We start from the raw sequence: 18,958 nt of genomic DNA, 5'->3' as shown, positions 1-18,958 counted from the left end.
GGAATTTCAGAGCTGGGAGGAGGAGGTTGTTTGCTTGCTTTTAACGACTTTAAACACAGGGACAGAGAGAGGGACTTTGGGGAAAGGACTGGAGTGCCAGGACAAGGGGAATGGCTTCAGACTGGAAGAAAGTAGGGTTAGATGGGATCTTGGGAAGGAATTCCTGCCTTGTTCAGGACAGTTCTCCAGCTTTTAGATCCTGGTGGGGTTTGGGATGGAGCAGCTCAAGTGACTTTTCTGTTTGCTTGGTTTCTCTAATTAAGTCCCTCGGTGACTTTCAAACCATTTTTGACCTTACACTGGTACAGGGCTGCTGGATACTGTTGGGGTGTTGGGATGTTGGGATGCACTCCCTGGAGGGATTGAATGCCGCACAGCAAATGCTCGTGACTGAAAATGTTCACCTGGAGAAGGGAAGGATCCAGGGAGAGCTCCGAGCCCCTTGCAGGGCCTAAAGGGGCTCCAGGAGAGCTGGAGAGGGACTGGGGACAAGGCACGGAGGGACAGGAGGCAGGGAATGGCTTCCCAGTGCCAGAGGGCAGGGCTGGATGGGAGATTGGGAATTGGGAATTGCTGGCTGGGAGGGTGGGGAGGGGCTGGGCTGGAATTGCCAGAGCAGCTGGGGCTGCCCCTGGATCCCTGGCAGTGCCCAAGGCCAGGCTGGACATTGGGGCTGGGAGCAGCCTGGGACAGTGGGAGGTGTCCCTGCCATGGCATGGGATCTGAGGTCCCTTCCAACCTGAACCAGTCTGGGATTCTGGAATTCTGGGATTCATCATCTTTTCATTTCTCTTCAAAGCTTTGTTGGCCAATGTTGCTCTGGTGGGGTGGTGGCCAGTTTCGGGGGTTTGTCTGGAGGCACAGAATGCCAGGATGGATCAGGCTGGAAGGGACCTCAGGGGGTCACTGGTGCCACTCCCTGCTCCAGCAGGGCCATCCCAGAGCCCAGGGCACAGGAGCGTGTCCAGAGGGCTCTGGAATATCCCAGGGAGGAGGCTCCAGCCCCTCTCTGGGCTCTGTTCCAGCCCCTCTCTGGGCTCTGTTCCAGCCCGGGCCCTGCCCAGGGCAGCAGTTCTGCCTCCTGTGCAGGGCAATTGCCGGGCTCAGGCCCTGCCCGTGGCTCTGGTGCCGCTGCCGGGCCCCGGAGCAGAGCCCGGGCCCTGCCCTGAGCCCTCCCTGCAGCCAGGGACAGCCAGGGCTGAGGGCCCCTCTCAGCTGGGGCTCCTCTCGAGGCTGAGCAGCCCCGGCTCCCTCAGCCTGTGCTGGGCACGGAGATGCTCCAGCCCTTCCTCATCCTCACAGCCCTCCTCTGGATCTGCTCCATGTCCTCCCTGTCCCTCCTGAGGAGCCCAGAACTGGACACAGCACCCCAGAGGTGCCCAGGGCTGAGCAGAGGGGGAGGATCACCCCCTGACCTGCTGGAAATGCTCTCCCTGATCCCCTCAGGACCTCTTTGGCCTTGTGTTGTTCTTTGGACAGGCAGGAGGAGAACCAGGAATATTTGGAAATCCCTCCTAGTGCCTCCTGTGGTTTGAAGTGAATTTTCCAAGCTTACTTCTGAGCCTGCAGCATCACCTGAGTGTTGCAGCGCTAAGCTCCAGGTCCCTCTCTCCTCACTGATTAACAGGGAAGCTCCAGTGGCTTAAGTGGATTTAGAGTTCCCCAAAACCCCAAACCTGCAAACATTTATCCACCTTCTCTGTTTAACAGGGATGATCAATCCCCGGACACCGAGGGTTTGAGTTTCTCCTACCAATGAATACAAATTTCACCCCTGCAAGCCCAGCCCGGGCTGACACCGTGTGCAGGCAGCTGCCTTCTCCCTGGAGAAGGGAGATTTCCTTCTCTCCTCAGATAAATCACTGGAAGAGTCAACTCAGTGGGAATTGTTCATGTAGTGAAATTCAGCTTTTACATGTTTTACTCTGATGCCTTTTCCTACTCTTAAAATCAAGAGTCAGACACGGTTAGAAGGGGAAAAGGGATTTTACCTTGGTATTTATTTTAAGGATCCTTAGGTGCACACGCCCAGGTGGAATGCACCCCAATGCACACCACAATGCACCCCCAAAGATCTGGTATCACATTAGAGGTGTTACTAATTAGCAGATCTATCAAAGGTTCCCCAATGAGAGGCTCGAGTGAGCCCCCCTCCCCAAGGAGCCTTCCCCTGGATGGTTCTATCTCAGGTTACAGAATGTGTTCTGGAGAGGACCTTGGGCTCTGGGGCACACTGATCCCCGGCTACGAAGCTTCTGAGATGTTGAGTCTCCTGGCTGAACAAACAAGTCCAAGAATGGAGGCAAAAAGCACTGAGAATACAGAGGTTGTAAAAGGTATAACAGGGGTATAAAAGAAAAGGCAAAAAATCTTCATGGCATCGACTCCACGGAGCCTTGTTTTGCTCTGAGTGAGAACTGAACCACCGAGCTTGGATTTGGTTTGGTTCTTAAATTATGGGAGGAATTTCTTATCCCATCATAACCCAGCAGATCAGATCACTGGGATCACTGGGCTCTCACAATTCCATGCAGGAGAGAGGATCCCAGGAATCTCCTCTGGAGTCCTTGGAAATATTTATTATTTATTCTAACACTTTCACCACCTGACCTCAAGTATATCACAAAAATCTCAGTGAAAATCCAGGAGATGTGTCCAGGACATGACACTGTCACCTCTCCTTCCCATATGGATTCAGATATTCCTCCCAGGAATTTGTTATGATGATCCAGTGGTGGGGACTCAATGCTCTTCCTGGCAATCCCTCCATGTGCTGCAATATCCTGATTTTTAAAGATTTCCTTCGTGTCTATCCTGAAGCTCCTTTGCCTCGTTTTATCCAGTTCTCCCTTTCCCATCCCTATTGAAATTAAGGATAAATTAGGACATGCCACTTGGAGATAATGTTTACAATTTGAAAAGCTGCTGTCTCTTATCCCTAAACCACATCAATCCACTTCCCACTTTTTTTCCCCATATTTCATCATTTATGGACATGCTTCTGTTCTTCCCAGCTTTTTAGAAAGGTAAGAAGAGACAACACCTCTAAAAGCAGCTGTAGAAATCTGAATACGTGAGGAGGAGCTCTACAAAAAGTTTTAAATATCATTTCAAGTAACGCCAGCACAAATTGATGACCCTGATTTATTTTTTCATTGAGCTCGCTGCAAAAGAAAACTGTATATGATTTACAAAGAATTTGAGAAATAAGGATTGGATGGAAAACTCGGCCCACTGAATTGCTGTTCTTTGTTTCGGCAGGAGAGTTCCACTGTGGCTTTGAGGATGGGAACATTTGCCTGTTCACTCAAGATGACACAGACAACTTTGACTGGACAAAACAAAGCACTGCCACGAGGGACACGAAGTACACCCCGAACACGGGGCCCAATGCCGATCGCACCGGCTCCAAGGAGGGTGAGATCCAGCAGTGAGGAATTTGGGATAAAGGAACTGGCCAGGACAGGCAGTTCAGCCACTTCCTGGTCATGGAATCCCAGACTGATTGGGGCTGGAAAGGATTTAAATTCATCTTGTCCATGCCATGGCAGGGACACCTCCCACTGTCCCAGGCTGCTCCCAGCCCCAATGTCCAGCCTGGCCTTGGGCACTGCCAGGGATCCAGGGGCAGCCCCAGCTGCTCTGGCAATTCCAGCCCAGCCCCTCCCCACCCTCCCAGCCAGGAATTCCTTCCCAATATCCCATCCATCCCTGCCCTCTGGCACTGGGAAGCCGTTCCCAGAAAACTGGAGTTCTTCTCTGGGGAGGTTTGAGGAACAACAGATACAGTCCATGTCCCTCGGAAGGCCCCACTACTGCCCCTGATCCTGTGTCACCCAAGGCAATGACATCTCAGGCTCCTTCTCACCCTGGTCCTGGAGTTTAAATGCAGACGATCCCAGAATTCCAGACTGGTTTGGGTTGGAAGGGACCTTAAAACTTCCTTGTCCCACCCCTGCCATGGCAGGGACACCTCCCACTGTCCCAGGCTGCTCCCAGCCCCAATGTCCAGCCTGGCCTTGGGCACTGCCAGGGATCCAGGGGCAGCCCCAGCTGCTCTGGCAATTCCAGCCCAGCCCCTGCCCACCCTCCCAGCCAGCAATTCCCAATTCCCAATCTCCCATCCAGCCCTGCCCTCTGGCACTGGGAAGCCATTCCCTGGCTCCTGTCCCTCCCTCCCTTGTCCCCAGTCCCTCTGCAGCTCTCCTGGAGCCCCTTGAGGCCCCAGAAGGGGCTCTAAGTTCATACCAAGATCCTTCAAGGTCTCCTAGAAGGAATTGCCAGTGCTGAGGAGTGACTGGTCCCAAAGCACAGCCCCTGATGGTGCCATTTCCCACCTTGCCTCGTTTTTATTATGCCATTTTCAAAGCGATTCCCTTCACATGAAAGTCCAGTGGGGAAACCTGGCTCACCTTAAAATATTCTCCTGCTTTCTGTCATTTAAATTCTACCTTGGGCTCTCTCAGCCTGTCCCAGCGAGGTGGTCTTTGCTCCATTTTTGCTCTGGCTATTGTTCAAATGTGCAATTTTCAATCTGCTGCCCCTGTTACCGTGTGCTCCCGACTGCAGCGTGGATTTGCATTTGAAAAGTCCGACACATTGAGCTGAATTTATTGAGACCTGCAGCAGCTCCCGCTATTTTATTGTGTGCACTTCCAAAGGGGAAAAAATTCCTCCTACACCACATTCATGTGGTTGGATTAATTAAATAATATCTCTGTGGTTGGCATGGTCCAGGAATGGAATAAATGGACATTGTCTTCTTTGGGATTGACACGGCCAGGTGAAAACAATCCTTGAAAGGTTCCCATCATGGCATTTTCCCTTTTATTTCACAAGTCGTGTTTCCAGGGACAAATTCCACCCTCAGGACTGAAGGCTGAACCCACTCTGATTTTGTGCAAAGGTTCATCAGTTCGGAGGTGTCTTCCAGCACTGTCTTGCTGCCTGGATTTTAGTTTTCATGGAAAACACGGCTTTGGGGCAGCTTTTGGAAACTCGGGGGCTTCATGCAGGAAAAAATGACTCCCAGAAATGCCGTGGTGGGAGATGGAAGTGAAAACTTTATCAGGATGATCCCAGTGTGTTCCTGAATTTCCTTCTGTGTCGGGTGTTGAGAACCTCATCCTGAGGATTTCCATCTGTGCTGGCTGTTGAGAACCTCATCCCAAGGATTTCCATCTGTGTTGGGTGTTGAGAACCTCATCCGGAAGTTTTCCTTCTGTGTTGGGTGTTGAGGGCCTCATCCCGAAGTTTTCCTTCTGTGTTGGGTGTTGAGGGCCTCATCCCAAGGATTTCCTTCTGTGCTGGGTGTTGAAGGCCTCATCCCGAGGATTTCCTTCTGTGTTGGGTGTTGAGAACTTCATCCTAGGGATTTCCATCTGTGCTGGGTGTTGAGGGCCTCATCCCAAGGATTTCCATCTGTGTTGGATTTCCTTCTGTGTTGGATTTCCATCTGTGCTGGGTGTTGAGAACCTCATCCCAAGAATTTCCTTCTGTGTTGGGTGTTGAGGGCCTCATGCCAATGGTTTCCCTTTGGATTTTTCCAGGTTTTTACATGTACATCGAGACGTCCCGGCCCAGGCTGGAGGGGGAGAAGGCCAGACTTGTCAGTCCCATTTTCAGTGTCGCTCCCAAAAATCCCTATGGAGCCACCAACACGGCCTATTGCTTCAGCTTCTACTATCACATGTATGGACAGCACATAGGTGAGAGAAAGCCAATGTCCCGGTCCTTTCCTTTGGGAAAAATAGCTGGAAAAACTTCCTCTTGTTTGAAGGCAAAGCATGGGAGCAGTGCCAGCCCCTCCGAGGGCCTGTTGTAATCCAGGGAGGAGCTTGAGAGCATCTAAATTGTGGCAAAATTCTGTTTTCCACTAATCAGGAATTTGTAGGAAGGAGGAATTTCCCTCTTACGGCTGGGAAGTGTTTCCTGCACGCGTGAGATTTGGAGCAGGGAATCGAATGGGAATCCCGTTGATTTGAATGGGAATTTTAGAGCCTGGAAAGAGAAAAGTTGATGTTAACATGGATTTTTCCTGCTTTTAATGGGATGTTTTAGGAATTCCTGACCGGAATCAGGATCAGGCAGGGAGCAGCAGCATTCCCCAGGTATTTTCCATGGAAAAGTCATGGAGAATTTGCTCCCACTCTGCAGGAATGTGGATTTTCAAGGGGTATCTGTGAGTGCTTCAGGCATTCCTGACTGGATTCAGAATCAGGCAGGGAGCAGCAGCATTCCCCAGGTGTTTCCTGTGGAAAAGTCATGGCAAATTTGCTCCAAAGCTGCAGGAATGTGGATTTTCAAAGGGTACCTACCAGTCTATTTTTAGTCCTGGCTCTTCCAACACCCAGGTTTAATTTCTTTCTGTGGCATGGAAAAAAAAAAAAAAAGTGGAAAAATACAAAAGTCCAAACAACAAAAAGCCAATTTTTGGAAGTCTTTTGTGGGGTTCTTGGTGCTCCCAGCTTGCCAAGAGGTTTTCCAGTGTCAGAGTGACCTGATTTGATGTATTTTTATCTCTGTTTCAAGGGCAAACTCATCCTCCCAGGGAATTCTGGTGGTTGCTTTGTCCAAGCTCCCCCTGCCCTCAGGCAGAGCTCGGATTTTAAGCAGAGCAGACAAGTGCACTCAGGTTTTTTAGTGCTGCAGGAAGGTGGATGCAGCCCCAGGTTGGAATTCTCCTGGCTCTGTGCTGCAGCAGGAGCTGGGATTTTTATTGGAAAGAAGGGATTCAGCCACTCCATGCTGAGAGAAAATACAGAAATTGCAACATTTATTCATATTCTGGTCGTTTATTTATGGGGTGTTATGAAGAACGAATTACAAACATTGAGGGCCAAAAGGGTTTCTGGAATTCCTGATACATATTTGGAGTGTAAAGGTTTTTTGGGATAACGTAAAGAAAAACAGACACTGAGGTCTGTCCAAAACCTGTGGGATTTGGGTTTTTTTTCCTCGATTTCCTCTTGAGCAAGCGTCTATCCTTAGATTTTTGCTGGGATCCCCCTTTCCCTGTGGAAATCCTTGAATTGCCAAGGCAAGGAGGGATCTGACCCCGGGTGACAGTGGTGATCAGCGACCAGAATTCCACTGGATTTATTCCTGGGAATATGGACATGAGTTGTAAAAATCCCAAATTTCTCAGTATCACTTTGGTTCCTTAGTTTTTAAAAACTGCAACTCCCATCATTTTAGCCAATGTTCAAAATTCCATTCTTTTATAGAATCCCAAAATCCCAGACTGGTTTGGGTGGGAAGGGACCTTAAACTCATCCCATTCCAACCCCTGCCATGGGCAGGGACACCTTCCACTATCCCAGGGTGCTCCAAGCCCTGTCCAACCTGGCCTTGGAAAGGCTCAGGGGGGTCTTATCCCTTGGAAAAATTCCTGGATGAAGAGTGTGAGGAAGCTCGGGGATGCTCAGGGACAGGACAAGGGACAATGGGAGTAAATTAAAGTGGGGACAATTCCATTTAAATGTAAAACTACATTTTTTTTATCTGAAAAGAGTCAAACACTGGCACAGGTTGCTCAGGAAAGTTGGGAAATCCCTGTCCTTGGAGATTCCAAAATCCAGTGGTATCTGGTCCTAAGCACCTGCTTTAATTAAGCCATGCTTTGGATGGGATGAGCTCCAGAGGTGTCTCCAACCCCGGCCATTCCGTGGGAAATATTTAATTGGTAATAGAGATTTTTTCAGAATTACATTTTATGAAGGCTTAATCCCCCGTGGATAATTCCAAATCCCATTGCTGGGACAGATTAACTGTTTTATCACCAGCTGTCACAAGCCTTGACCCCTCACCGGGGCTTTGGAATTTGCTGCCAATGTGGAGAGGTGCTTCCTATCCCCCTTTGGGAATGAATCCTGCCAGTCAGGGCAGCTCTTGGATTAGGAGGCATTCCCAGCTCATGGATTTATCCACCACAGCAGGGTTGGAGCTGCTGACTGAGCTCCAAACACCACGGAATCCCAGAATGTTTCGGGTTAGAAGGATCTTAAATCCCATCTCATCCCACCCCACACCTCCCACTGTCCCAGGCTGCTCCCAGCCCCAATGTCCAGCCTGGCCTTGGGCACTGCCAGGGATCCAGGGGCAGCCCCAGCTGCTCTGGCAATTCCAGCCCAGCCCCTGCCCACCCTCCCAGCCAGCAATTCCCAATTCCCAATATCTCATTTATGATCCCTGTGCTGTAGGATCCAGAAGAATCCCAAGCAGTACCAGGGCTGTTATTCCCATCTCTCAGGGACGAAGCACTTTGTTTCCAAAAGAATTTCAGTGCTCATCCAATTCCTTCTACACTTCCAATAATGTTTGGAAAGATCCCTAAGAAAATGGGATGTGATGCTGGAATCATGCTCTGTTCCTGGTGTGGATTGGTCTTGGGGTTTAAGGGAGATGATGCTTCATCCTCCACTCCTAAAACTGAGGGATCCCAGTGGTATCCATAGGAGAATATTCCTATTTTAAATAATTAAAACCCCTTCCCAGTTTATCCAGCTCAGCTTCTGTGCCTGCTGGTCGGAACTTGGGATTCCGTGGAGAGGGGGCTGAAATTTCCCTGGAGATAAGGAGAGGTCCTTGGGAATCTTCGCAGGGAGCAGAGTGCAGAGCTGAGCTCATCACTGAGATCATCCCCAGTGTTCATCCAGGAGATAAGCAGGGTTATCCCATCCCATTCCATGGCAGTGGGATTTGGGAAGAGAAGGGCTTTCTTCACCTGGAACACGCAGCTCCTGCTCACAAGTGGGATTGTAATTCCTGACAGATCCCAGAGCTCCCTCGGGGAGTGCTGGCTGCCGGAGAAACCAGCTGTGGATCCAAAGGAGAGGTGGATTATCCCTAAAATAAGAGAAATAGGAATTCCCATTCCTTGATTTGAAGCAGACAAGGAGCTGCTGTTGGGAAGAGGAAGATGAAGAGTCTCTGTCTTTTCTGTGTTCCAGGGCTGAAACAAAAGGAATTTGTACATCCATTAGAGCTGTCACCACCCATTCCAACAATCCATACTTCCCATTTTTCCATCCACACCCCAAAATGGGACATTTCCAATTGATGCTCCAAGAGCAATAATTTTTCCTGCCATGAGAGAGCCATCCCAAAAAAAAAAAGGGGGAAGCAGAACCCGCTGTGAGAGCAGAGCGTGAAAGCTGAAGGGCCGAGATGGCAGAGATGATCCCAGAGCATCCCATGCTCTCCTGGCAGGAGAAATGGAACTTTATTCCTTCATTCCCAGTTTTTACTCCTGGCCACTGCTTTTGCCTCCTGCTAGTCACTTCATGGAATCCCACAATGGTTGGGGTTGGAAGGGACCTTAAAGCCCATCCTGATCCATGCCCTGTAAGGCCAATCCTGAGCATTTTTGGAAGATTCAGTTTGAGCTTCATCACTGGAAGTGCCCAAGGCCAGGCTGGACATTGGGGCTTGGAGCAGCCTGGGACAGTGGGAGGTGTCCCTGCCCATGGGAGGGATGGAATGGGATGGGATTTAAGGTCCCTTCCAACCCAAACCATTCCATGATTCCATAATAATACAACATAATATTACAATATAACATTACAATGATATAAATATAAATATAGATAATAGAAATATAAATGTAAATATAAATACAGAAATAGAAATATATTTGGAGGAGGGATGAGTCCTAACAGCATTCCCAGCCCTGCTCCATGCACCTGGGCTGGGCTAAAGGAATCCCTTTGCAATCCCTCTCGGCTTTTAGGTCTTTCTCTGCTTTGTGTGGAGGCAGAGCCAGACTTTTCCTCAGCAGATCCCTTTGTGCCCATTCCCTGCACTCCAGGCGGGATTGCTGCAGTGGGAGGAGGGCTCCCTTCCCAGCTCCTCCAGGGAAGATGGATGATCCCATTCCGGTCACCCTGGTGAAGGAGCCATCAGGGGAATGTTTCCTGCTCCATTGAATGTCCAGCCTGATGTTTTCCAAAGCTCCACGTTTGGCTTTTGCTGGAAATAAGGACTTCTCCTCAGCAGGTGCAGCTGCCTCAGATCTGAGAGCTTCCCTTGGAAAAGTCATTTGTGGGATCTGCTGTGCCAAACATCCCAAAAAACGCTGCTCCTGTGGGAACGTAGCTGTCTGAATGTCTCAGATTAAGAGAAACACATTGAATTTCCAGAGCACAAGGAGGCCCCACTGCCCCACGCATCCACAGGCAACCACGGTGGCAAACAGGACCAAAACCCCCAAATTCTGTGAATTCATGAACCCAGATAAATGAAATTTGGGTTTTTTTTGGTGCACCAAGAGTCTCATTCTGTTCATGCCTGCAGGTGACCCTGGTGTCAAAAATGTCTGTGCTGGCACCAGTTGCCTACTGGTGGGGAAAGGTGCAGCTCTGTGGGGTTTTCCTGCATGGGGAGGGATTTTGGAGATTATTTTAACTCAGAGGATGCTGCTGTCCTACAGAAATATTCCCAAGGGTGTCACATCTCTCTCTGAGATGGATCTGCCAGGCTCTAGGGCACTCCAAGGCTTCAACAATGGGCAGAGGAAAGCTGGACGGTTTTAAGCAAGAATTCAGCATAAAGCAACCAAATTGCTGATTTCTCCCTGGATAAGGAGGTTTAAATGTCAATTTCTTGCTCCAAAGCACAGAAAATTCCTTTTTGCCTGTTTTCCCTGGAATTCTCGTGCCTTTCCTGAGCTGCAGGATGGGTGCCCAGTTCCCCTCCGCTGGGAGTTTCCCATCACCAGTTCCCAGCATTCCTGAATTGCAAAGCTTTTGAATTCATGCCGAGGAAGTTCCACACCTGCTCAGATCCATGGAAAGATGGGTGAGGAGGGTGCTGCAGCCAGCCCAGCATCCCTGCTCCAGGCAGAGCCTTCCCAACTCCAGTTCTCCTCCTCTTTTCCAGGAAGTTTGAACGTTTACCTGCGGCTCAAAGGTCAGACTGCCATAGAAAACCCCTTGTGGTCTTCGAGTGGGAACAAGGGACAGCACTGGAACCAAGCCCGGGTGAACATCAACCCCCCCACCTCATTCCAGGTAAGGCTGGCACCTCCAAGAACCGGGAATTCGGGGCTAGGAGGTGGACTGGGAACACTGACCCTTTTCTATGGGATTTCACAGCTCTGGAAGCTGCTCACGGACAGATAATCGCTCTCCTTGGGCACCACGGAGCTTAATAATGCTTGAACTCAAAACACCTTCCTGCTTCCTAAAGAATCCAATGGGATTTGGAATTATCCATGGGGGGTTAATCCTGAATAAAATGTAATCCAAAAGATGCTGGCAGTGATTCCAGCAGGTTGTGATTTCAGATTAGCAAGTGGGATATAAAATTCCTCGCTGGGAGAAGTGATTGAGGGCCCCTGTGTTGGAGGTTTTTGGAAATACGTGGATTTTCTGCGGGAAAAGGAAAGATCTGGGAGTGTTTGCTGGGAGCATGAGACACAGCGGGGTTGTGACAGGTTTTTCACACATTTCCTGCTGGGGTTGACAGGGAGGGGCTGAGGGACCTTTAGAGGAAGTTCTCAGGCACTCCGGGAGCTGTTTGGAGTCGGAACCATCCCCAAAAAGCAGCTGCTGCTGCCAGCAGGTCCTGCTGTAAGCGAGGCTGGGAATGTGGTGATGGAACGTGGGAGTCACAAGCCGTGCCCGGAGTGCAGGGTTCTCCTCTGAGAGCTCTGTCACCTCCAGGCCCCTGGGGGAGAAAATGTATTTTTGGGAGAAAGAGTCACAGACCAGTTTGGGTCTGAAGTGACCTTGAATCCCATCCCATTAAATCCCATCCCACTGAATCCCATCCCATTAAATCCCATCCCGTTAACCCCCTGCCATGGGCGGGGACACCTTCCCCTATCCCAGGCTGCTCCAAGCCCTGTCCAACCTGGCCTTGGAAGATTCCTTCAGTGCAAATCCAAACTGCTCTCCTAGAAATTCACATTGGGTTTCGCTTCCTTTATTTTCAGGGAATTCCTCATCCTTGGTTTTTATTTCCATGCATGAGAGGCATTGACAGGAGAGAAATGGTTTGGTCCATGGGATTGCAGAGCAATTGCAAGGATGGGAATTAGAGGAAAATTGAGGGAGAGGGATATGTGAAGTACAGTGTGACAGGAGAGAGAGCTGGGAATGTTCACCTGGAGAAGGGGAGGATCCAGGGAGAGCTGCGAGCCCCTTGCAGGGCCTAAAGGAGCTCCAGGAGAGCTGGAGAGGGACTGGGGACAAGGCCTGGAGGGACAGGAGCCAGGGAATGGCTTCCCAGTGCCAGAGGGCAGGGCTGGATGGGAGATTGGGAATTGGGAATTGCTGGCTGGGAGGGTGGGCAGGGGCTGGGCTGGAATTGCCAGAGCAGCTGGGGCTGCCCCTGGATCCCTGGCAGTGCCCAAGGCCAGGCTGGACATTGGGGCTGGGAGCAGCCTGGGACAGTGGGAGGTGTCCCTGCCAGGCTGGGATTCTGGGATGTTTGATGGGAGCAAAGTGTCAGGAATGGGGAGAAGAGGGAGAGCAGAGCTGAGGAACCCTGGACCAAGCACAGAAAAGATCAGAGTGGTTGAGTTTTTCATTGGTGAAGTTGGGAAAAATCCAAGAACTCTGAAGAGTGAACGACAAAGACATGTTTTAATATCTGAACATAAAAAATGGCCTGGGAAAGGGAGGGACAAGATGGATTTGAGGGATCTGAGGGGGTTTTGGAGACCTGGGAAGGGCTTTAGAAAATCAGGGAAGAATCAGACATTTGGGCAGGGAAATGGAAAGGATTTGGCAGCAGCAATCCCAGGGAGTAGGGGAGGGAGAGTCCAAAGGGAAGATCCTCTCCTTGGCTGTTTTTCACCTTTTCCATTGTTGTGTTTAAAGGTTTCAGCATAAAATAAATGCAAAGCTCTGACCAAATTTAGCAAATAAATGTCAGAGCACTCAGAGCCCTAAATTCCTTTTTTTTAGCATCTCTTGCATCAAAGCAAATTTCATTTTCCATTTAGGAGTGTAAGTAGGAAGGAATATAAAGCTCCCCATTAAATTTAAGGAGAGGGAAGTGAAGGGAATCTTTGCAGTAAAACATGGCAGTGACAAGGAAATTAAAACTTTTTATAGGGTAATTTATAGGGGGAAAAGATTTTATACCTTGTCAGTCCCTGTGATATAGAACAAAGCTCTTTTCTTGGAGAACTGGGAGCACTGCAGTGCCTTAAATCTCAAAAATATTCCACAAATCCGGCTCAGATATTCAGATACTCAATATTTGTAAGAAATGAACACCCCAAAAATAGAGAGCCCCAAAACCAGGGGGAAACGTTGGTTCTGTCATCCAGGAAATGTCAATTTTAGTTCAGGTTTGAGCAGTAGGACATGGCAATGGTGTGGATGATTGGGATTAGATTTATTGCTACTTTAGGATCTAAATATTGCAGTATCCAAATAAAAACTCCAGGATTTATCCCAAAGGATTGGTATCAGCAGGTCCTGGTCCCTCCTGTTGGGTCAGTGCCACCCCGTCGCTGTCTGAGCCCCAGATGGGCTCAGCCCACCCAGATCTGGTCACTTTGTGTCCAAGGAACTCCAACAGCAGCAGGATGGGCTGGGAACATCCAGGCTTGCAGCCCTTGGCCCTGCAGGATTCCCAATCCCAAATCACAAAACTATTGTGGAGTTACTTTAGGATTTCTCTCCATGTTTGGATGATCTCAGCGCTTCCACTCACCCATCCAAAAGGGAATATTCCCAATTTTTAGGCTGGAGGTGTCCTTGACAGGGGGAATGTGAGAGACCAGTTTGTCCCAGTTGGCCCAGTCTCCAGCAGGATTTTAACCCCTTTTGCAGGTCGACGTGCACCGAACTGAAACCTCTCAGCTCCCCAATTTTAGGGTTATTAATGACACCCTGAAACCCCTCCTGCACCTGCCCACCTGGTGGGATTGTCCTGGGACTCCCCAAGTGCCTGGCAGGGAAAGGAAGAAGAGGTGAGAGGGGCATGTGGGGGAGGATAAAAATCTGCCTGAAATCCTGTGGAAAAATCCAAGAATCCCAGACTGCTTTGGGCTGGAAGGGACTTAAAAACCACCTTGTTCCCCTCCTGCCATAAGCAGGGACACTTTCCATATCCCAGGGTGCTCCAAGCCTCGTCCGACCTGGCCTTGGACACTGCCAGGGATGAGGCAGAAGCTGAATCTCCCAAAACCACTCAGGACTGGCTTTTTAGGGTCAGAATTCCATTCCATTAAGAGCAGGGTGGCTTTTCTGTACACAGAACCCCCCTTTTCTCCAGTTGGATGCAGTATTTGTAACAACAGCTTTGCAAAACCACAATGGGGTTGGCTTTTTTTGGGGGATACTGATAGGGAATTCTGCTCGATTGGCACCTCCTGCCCATCCCTGGGAGCTGCCGGTTGGGTTCTGCTCCGTGCCCTGTCAACTCTTGTGCTCTGATTTGTTCTGAGTGTGGAGCAACCCCTCTCTGAGGGCTACTGGACCTGCTGCCAAATGCAGCTTTTAATTAAACGCCGCCTGTTGTGTTTGGACAGAGCCCTTTAGGCTGGAAATTGTTTTCCATTGTCAGGGAAAATTGGACTTTCAACTCCACTGATGGGTGTTGTGCCTGCTGCCAACGAGCTGGGGCTGGATTTTGGGGGAGGAGATGTTTTCCTCTCACGATGCAGGCACGATTTCCTTTTCCAGCAGTTTGGTGTCAGGCAAGGAATATTGGAGAGAAAATTATGAGCAGGACCTTAAAATCCCAGTCAGCCACTCTACAGAGGTTAAAGTTCCTCTTAAATAGAACTAAAATGCCAAAACGCAACCCAATTCCTCTGAAAAAACATTCCTAGATGGAATCTAAGCTTCTAAACCCACATGTTGGGAAAAACAGATCCTAGCATGGAATTTACTTCCACAATACCGAATTAGGTTATTTGCAAATGTCTTAATTTTAAGAAAAGTGGGGGTTTTTTTGGTACTGGTTTCTGTTTAAAAGAGGGGTAGGAGAGACATGGGGCTGTCCCGCCAACAATTCCTGCCCCAGCAGGAGATCTTGGAGGTTAAAATCCACCAGGGAGATCCCTGTGGCCTCCAAACCAAAGGAATTCCCTTCCTGAGCCCTTGAGATAACAATAACTTTGAGTTATGGATGCAGGGACACCAGCCTGGATCCTGGTAGGTTTCTCCCAAGCTTTGGGCCCGGAGAAGGATGCAGGGGACAGGTCCTGTCCCATCCACCAGGTGCAGGTGAGGGATCCCAGTGTGGACAATGGGATGGGAGGGACTGGTTGGGCCACGTCCAAGAGCCAGAAATCTCAGTTTTCCATGGAATTTCCCTGGCTCCTGAGTGTTTTCATGGAATCTGTGCTCAGGTGGATGCTCAGTCCTTCAATACATTCCTCAAGCTGTGCCTCTGCCACTCACTTCAGGTGGCAGGAATTCTGGGGGAAAATCTCCTTAAAGCTTTAATTCCATTGAATCCTGCTCTTTGCCAGAAACCTCTGTTTTCCTTGGAATTTCTCTTGCTCCTGAGTGTTTTCATGGAGTCTGTGCTCAAGGGGACACTCAGTCCTTCAACACATTCCTCAAGCTGTGCCTCTTCAGGTGGCAGGAATTTCTGGGAAAAACACCTCCAATCTCCTTAAATCTCTGATTCCATCCAATCCTGCTCCTTGCTCCAGGAACGTTGTCCTCACACAAGCACAGCACACAGCGGTGGAGCTGCTCTGGACACACCAGGTGACGACTGAGGATGATTTCCAGCTCACTCCGGAAAGGAAAAGCCCTCAAAGCTCACACCCCTCCTTGTCCACCCTCACGTTGATGAGAACTCGGCTGAATTGGTTTTCCCACCCTGGGAAACAACATTCCAAACCCACTAAATTGGTTTTTCTCACCCCAGAAGTGTCTGAAGAGCATTCCAAACCCACTGAATAGTTTTTCCCACCTCAAAAGTGTTTGTAGAGTATTCCAAGCCCATCCTCACGGGTTAACGCCGGGCTGAACGCAACGGAACCTTTTTTATTTATCCCCCTCTGATCTGGTGGACATTTTTCATTTATCCCCCTCTTCTCTGCTGGATGTTTTTTACTTATCAGCCTCTGATCTGCTTCTTTTTTCCAGCTCATCTTTGAAGGGATCCGTGGCCCTGGAATCGAAGGGGACATTGCTATTGACGATGTGTCCATTGTGGAAGGAGAGTGTATGAAATCCGACCAACCGGCCAACAGTAAGTGGCTCCGCCCCACAAGCTGCTTCCTGTATTTCTGCTTCCCAAATGGATCTTTTCCAGCAGAACAGTCCCTGCTTTGGTTCAGCTGGAAGGTTTAAAGTGGAATGTTGTCCTTGGGAATGCTTTGCTCAGATGGGAGATGCTGGATGGGTACGAGGCAGAGGTGAGAGCAGTGGGTGACTCCACACTAGGCTGGGCTAGATTTGAGACACTCAGATAAAACAACATCAGAACAATGTCCAGGGGGCCCAAACCATGTGAAATCCATGGAAATCACTGCTGTGATTCCCTGAGGACTTTGTTTCATCCCTCCATCCCGTGTGTGCATTAAAACGGAGGTAACTACACGGCCAGGTGGATTTTCAGCCAGTTCCTGCTCTATCCACCTGGTGAGGGCTGTCTTTGTCCCCTTGTGGTGGGAGGTGACCTTGGAGCACTGTAGCAATGCTGAGGGGGTGTGGGCACCTCTTTAATTCTATTTCCCACCCCCCCCTTTTTGTAGATCTACGATCAGGTGCTGTTGGGACATTAGTACATATACGACTTCTCCCACTCCTCCTCCTCGTGTCTGTCTTAAGTCATCAGAGGTGACCTTATCCTGGCAGAGGCTACAAAAGATTCACCAGGCACTGGCATGAAGAAAGAGTCTTTGTAAAATGGACATTTCCAAACAAACTACCAAAGATTCCTCCACTGACTGACTCAAAAGTTAACTAAATACGTAAATAAATAATTAAAAAAAAAAAAAATTTAGAAAGCACTGGGGACTTGAAAAGGCGTCACGGGAGTGGAACTCACTAAGAACCAAGCGTGAGACCGAGATCTGGCCTAAGTAAGGAAGAGACCTTCAGGTGCTTTTGTGGTCACTGATGAATTCAGCATCATCTGGTTGAACTCTCGGCAAAGAGCTCTAGAAACCCTTGTCAAAGCACAAAGTCATGGCTGGTTTTGTTTCAAATGAATCGTTTGCTTGTTACCATGGAAACCTAATGGCCTGCCAAAAAAAAAAAGAGGAAGGAGAGAGAGAGAGAGAGGAAATACAAACACAAAAAGAGAGAGAAACACCTCACTGTAAACAGGGTACGTGAAGAGCTGGCGTTCATTTTCCCTTCGCGAAGGTTTTTAGCGTAGAGTCAAACAAATGTTGGCCCTTTCTACTTCGGCTGTCACCTCCCCTCGAGGATAACCCGGAATCGGAGCTGTTTGCAGACATTCCCGTGTCATTCCTCATGGCTCTGCTTGGTGACTGTGTGCTGTCTCCTTTTGCATGCATTCCCATCCAGGATGTGCCACCTGGGCTTACATTTGTCACAGGCTTCACTGGGAGTTTGCTCGCGGCCGCTGGAAGATCCCTCTCCCCTCCCCACCAGAGTCATCAGCTCTACGGAAGTGAAGAAACCAAACCACCGTCTTTTATAAATTGCCATGGAAACCAAGTGCCTTCAATGAAACAAGCCTGATTTCAAAAAAGAAAAAAAGAAAAAAAAAAGAACAAAATATATATATATACATATATATATAAAAAAGAAAAAAAATATAATAAATGTAATAACGATGATTTCAACACGGAAGCTTTGCACCGCTAAAAACGTGGGTTGTGCAAACTCTTTTCTAAACAAACTCTGGAGCCTGGGTGTGCAGGCAAGGAGACGGAGCCGCTTCTGGAGAAGGATGGATGGACCTAAGCTGCTGTGGAAAGCCTTTGGGATGAGATCCGTGTTGTGTGACCTTCCAGACAGCCATGGCCTTTCAGCTTCTTATCCATTAGAAACAGCTCCCGTTGGTGCTGCTGATGGGGGCAGCACTTTTTGATGTCGTCGTCGTCGTCGTTTCAGGTTCTCCAGTGGGTCAACCAGAGGAACAAAGGTGGTTCAGACACACACTTGATGCAGAAGGTTGTGAAACACAGGATGATTTTCTTACTCTCCCCCTCCGTTGGGATGGCTCCCGACATCCGGAGCTCCGGACGCCCCGAGGGGGCTCTGCCTCTGCCCCGGAGCCAGACTCGGTGCAGAGGGCGAAAGATTATTTTGTTATTGTAGCGAAATTAAAAAAAAAAAAAAAAAAAAATTAGAAAAAAATTTAAAAATAATCCACTTTTACAAGGAAAAAAAAATAAAAGCTGTACAAAATGGGTTCAAGCTACCCGAACACGTGCCGGTTTTCCACTGCATTGTAAAGTTCCCTTCCAGTTGGTTATGAAATTTGAAGACCTTTTTCCTTAAATTATCTCAGCTTTTAACTTCCTTAAAAAAAAAAAAAAAAGAAAGACTTTTGTCTAAATAAGAGTATTATTATTATAATTATTATAATTATTATTATTATTCTGTGTTCTCTCGACACCCTAGGATTAAAAACAAAACCTGATATGCAAATAATTGGAGTACAAATGTGAAAACAAACAAAAAAATGAGTATAAGAATTGCAAATAGGAGTATAAAAAGCACAACGAGATGCAGTAAAACAATGACAAGGCTTGATTTTTTTTATTCTGTAGAGAAATGTTTGTGCAAATTCAGTAATTCCACTGAAGAGATAATTTTCCAGCTCTGTTCAATAAAGCCTCTTTCCAGGTAAGGCAGCCCCGTGGTGCGTGTGTTTGTTGAGGCCCTGGCAGGGCGTTCCTTGCTAAACTGGTGTCAGCTGGAGTTATACTGGTCCATACTGGTGGTGCTTGGGGGCTGGAGCGTTCCCAGGATGCCCTTGGCTCCCTGGTTTTCAGGCAGTTTTGGTGTCTTTAAGTCCCTGCGCTCAGAAGATGGTGGGAACTCCAAGTCAGGACATT

General features: G+C 48.8%; 1 protein-coding gene across 1 annotated transcript in view; it reads left to right on the top strand.

The window, feature by feature from the left end:
* The window catches only part of MDGA2 (MAM domain containing glycosylphosphatidylinositol anchor 2), a 194,607-nt gene extending 175,853 nt beyond the window's left edge, over nt 1-18,754 (top strand). Inside the window, exons 10-14 of the mRNA XM_039552148.1 lie at nt 3,205-3,417; nt 5,550-5,708; nt 10,879-11,009; nt 16,065-16,170; nt 16,676-18,754. Coding sequence (XP_039408082.1) covers nt 3,205-3,417; nt 5,550-5,708; nt 10,879-11,009; nt 16,065-16,170; nt 16,676-16,764 — 698 coding nt within the window. The 3' untranslated portion in view covers nt 16,765-18,754. The remainder of the gene's footprint in view (nt 1-3,204; nt 3,418-5,549; nt 5,709-10,878; nt 11,010-16,064; nt 16,171-16,675) is intronic.
* The last annotated feature ends 204 nt before the right edge of the window (nt 18,755-18,958 follow it).

The sequence above is a fragment of the Corvus cornix genome, chromosome 5, assembly GCF_000738735.6.
Source record: "Corvus cornix cornix isolate S_Up_H32 chromosome 5, ASM73873v5, whole genome shotgun sequence".
Lineage (NCBI taxonomy): Eukaryota > Metazoa > Chordata > Aves > Passeriformes > Corvidae > Corvus > Corvus cornix.
The sequence above is the reverse complement of the archived record's forward strand: the minus strand, read 5'-3'. Positions and strand labels throughout refer to the sequence as shown.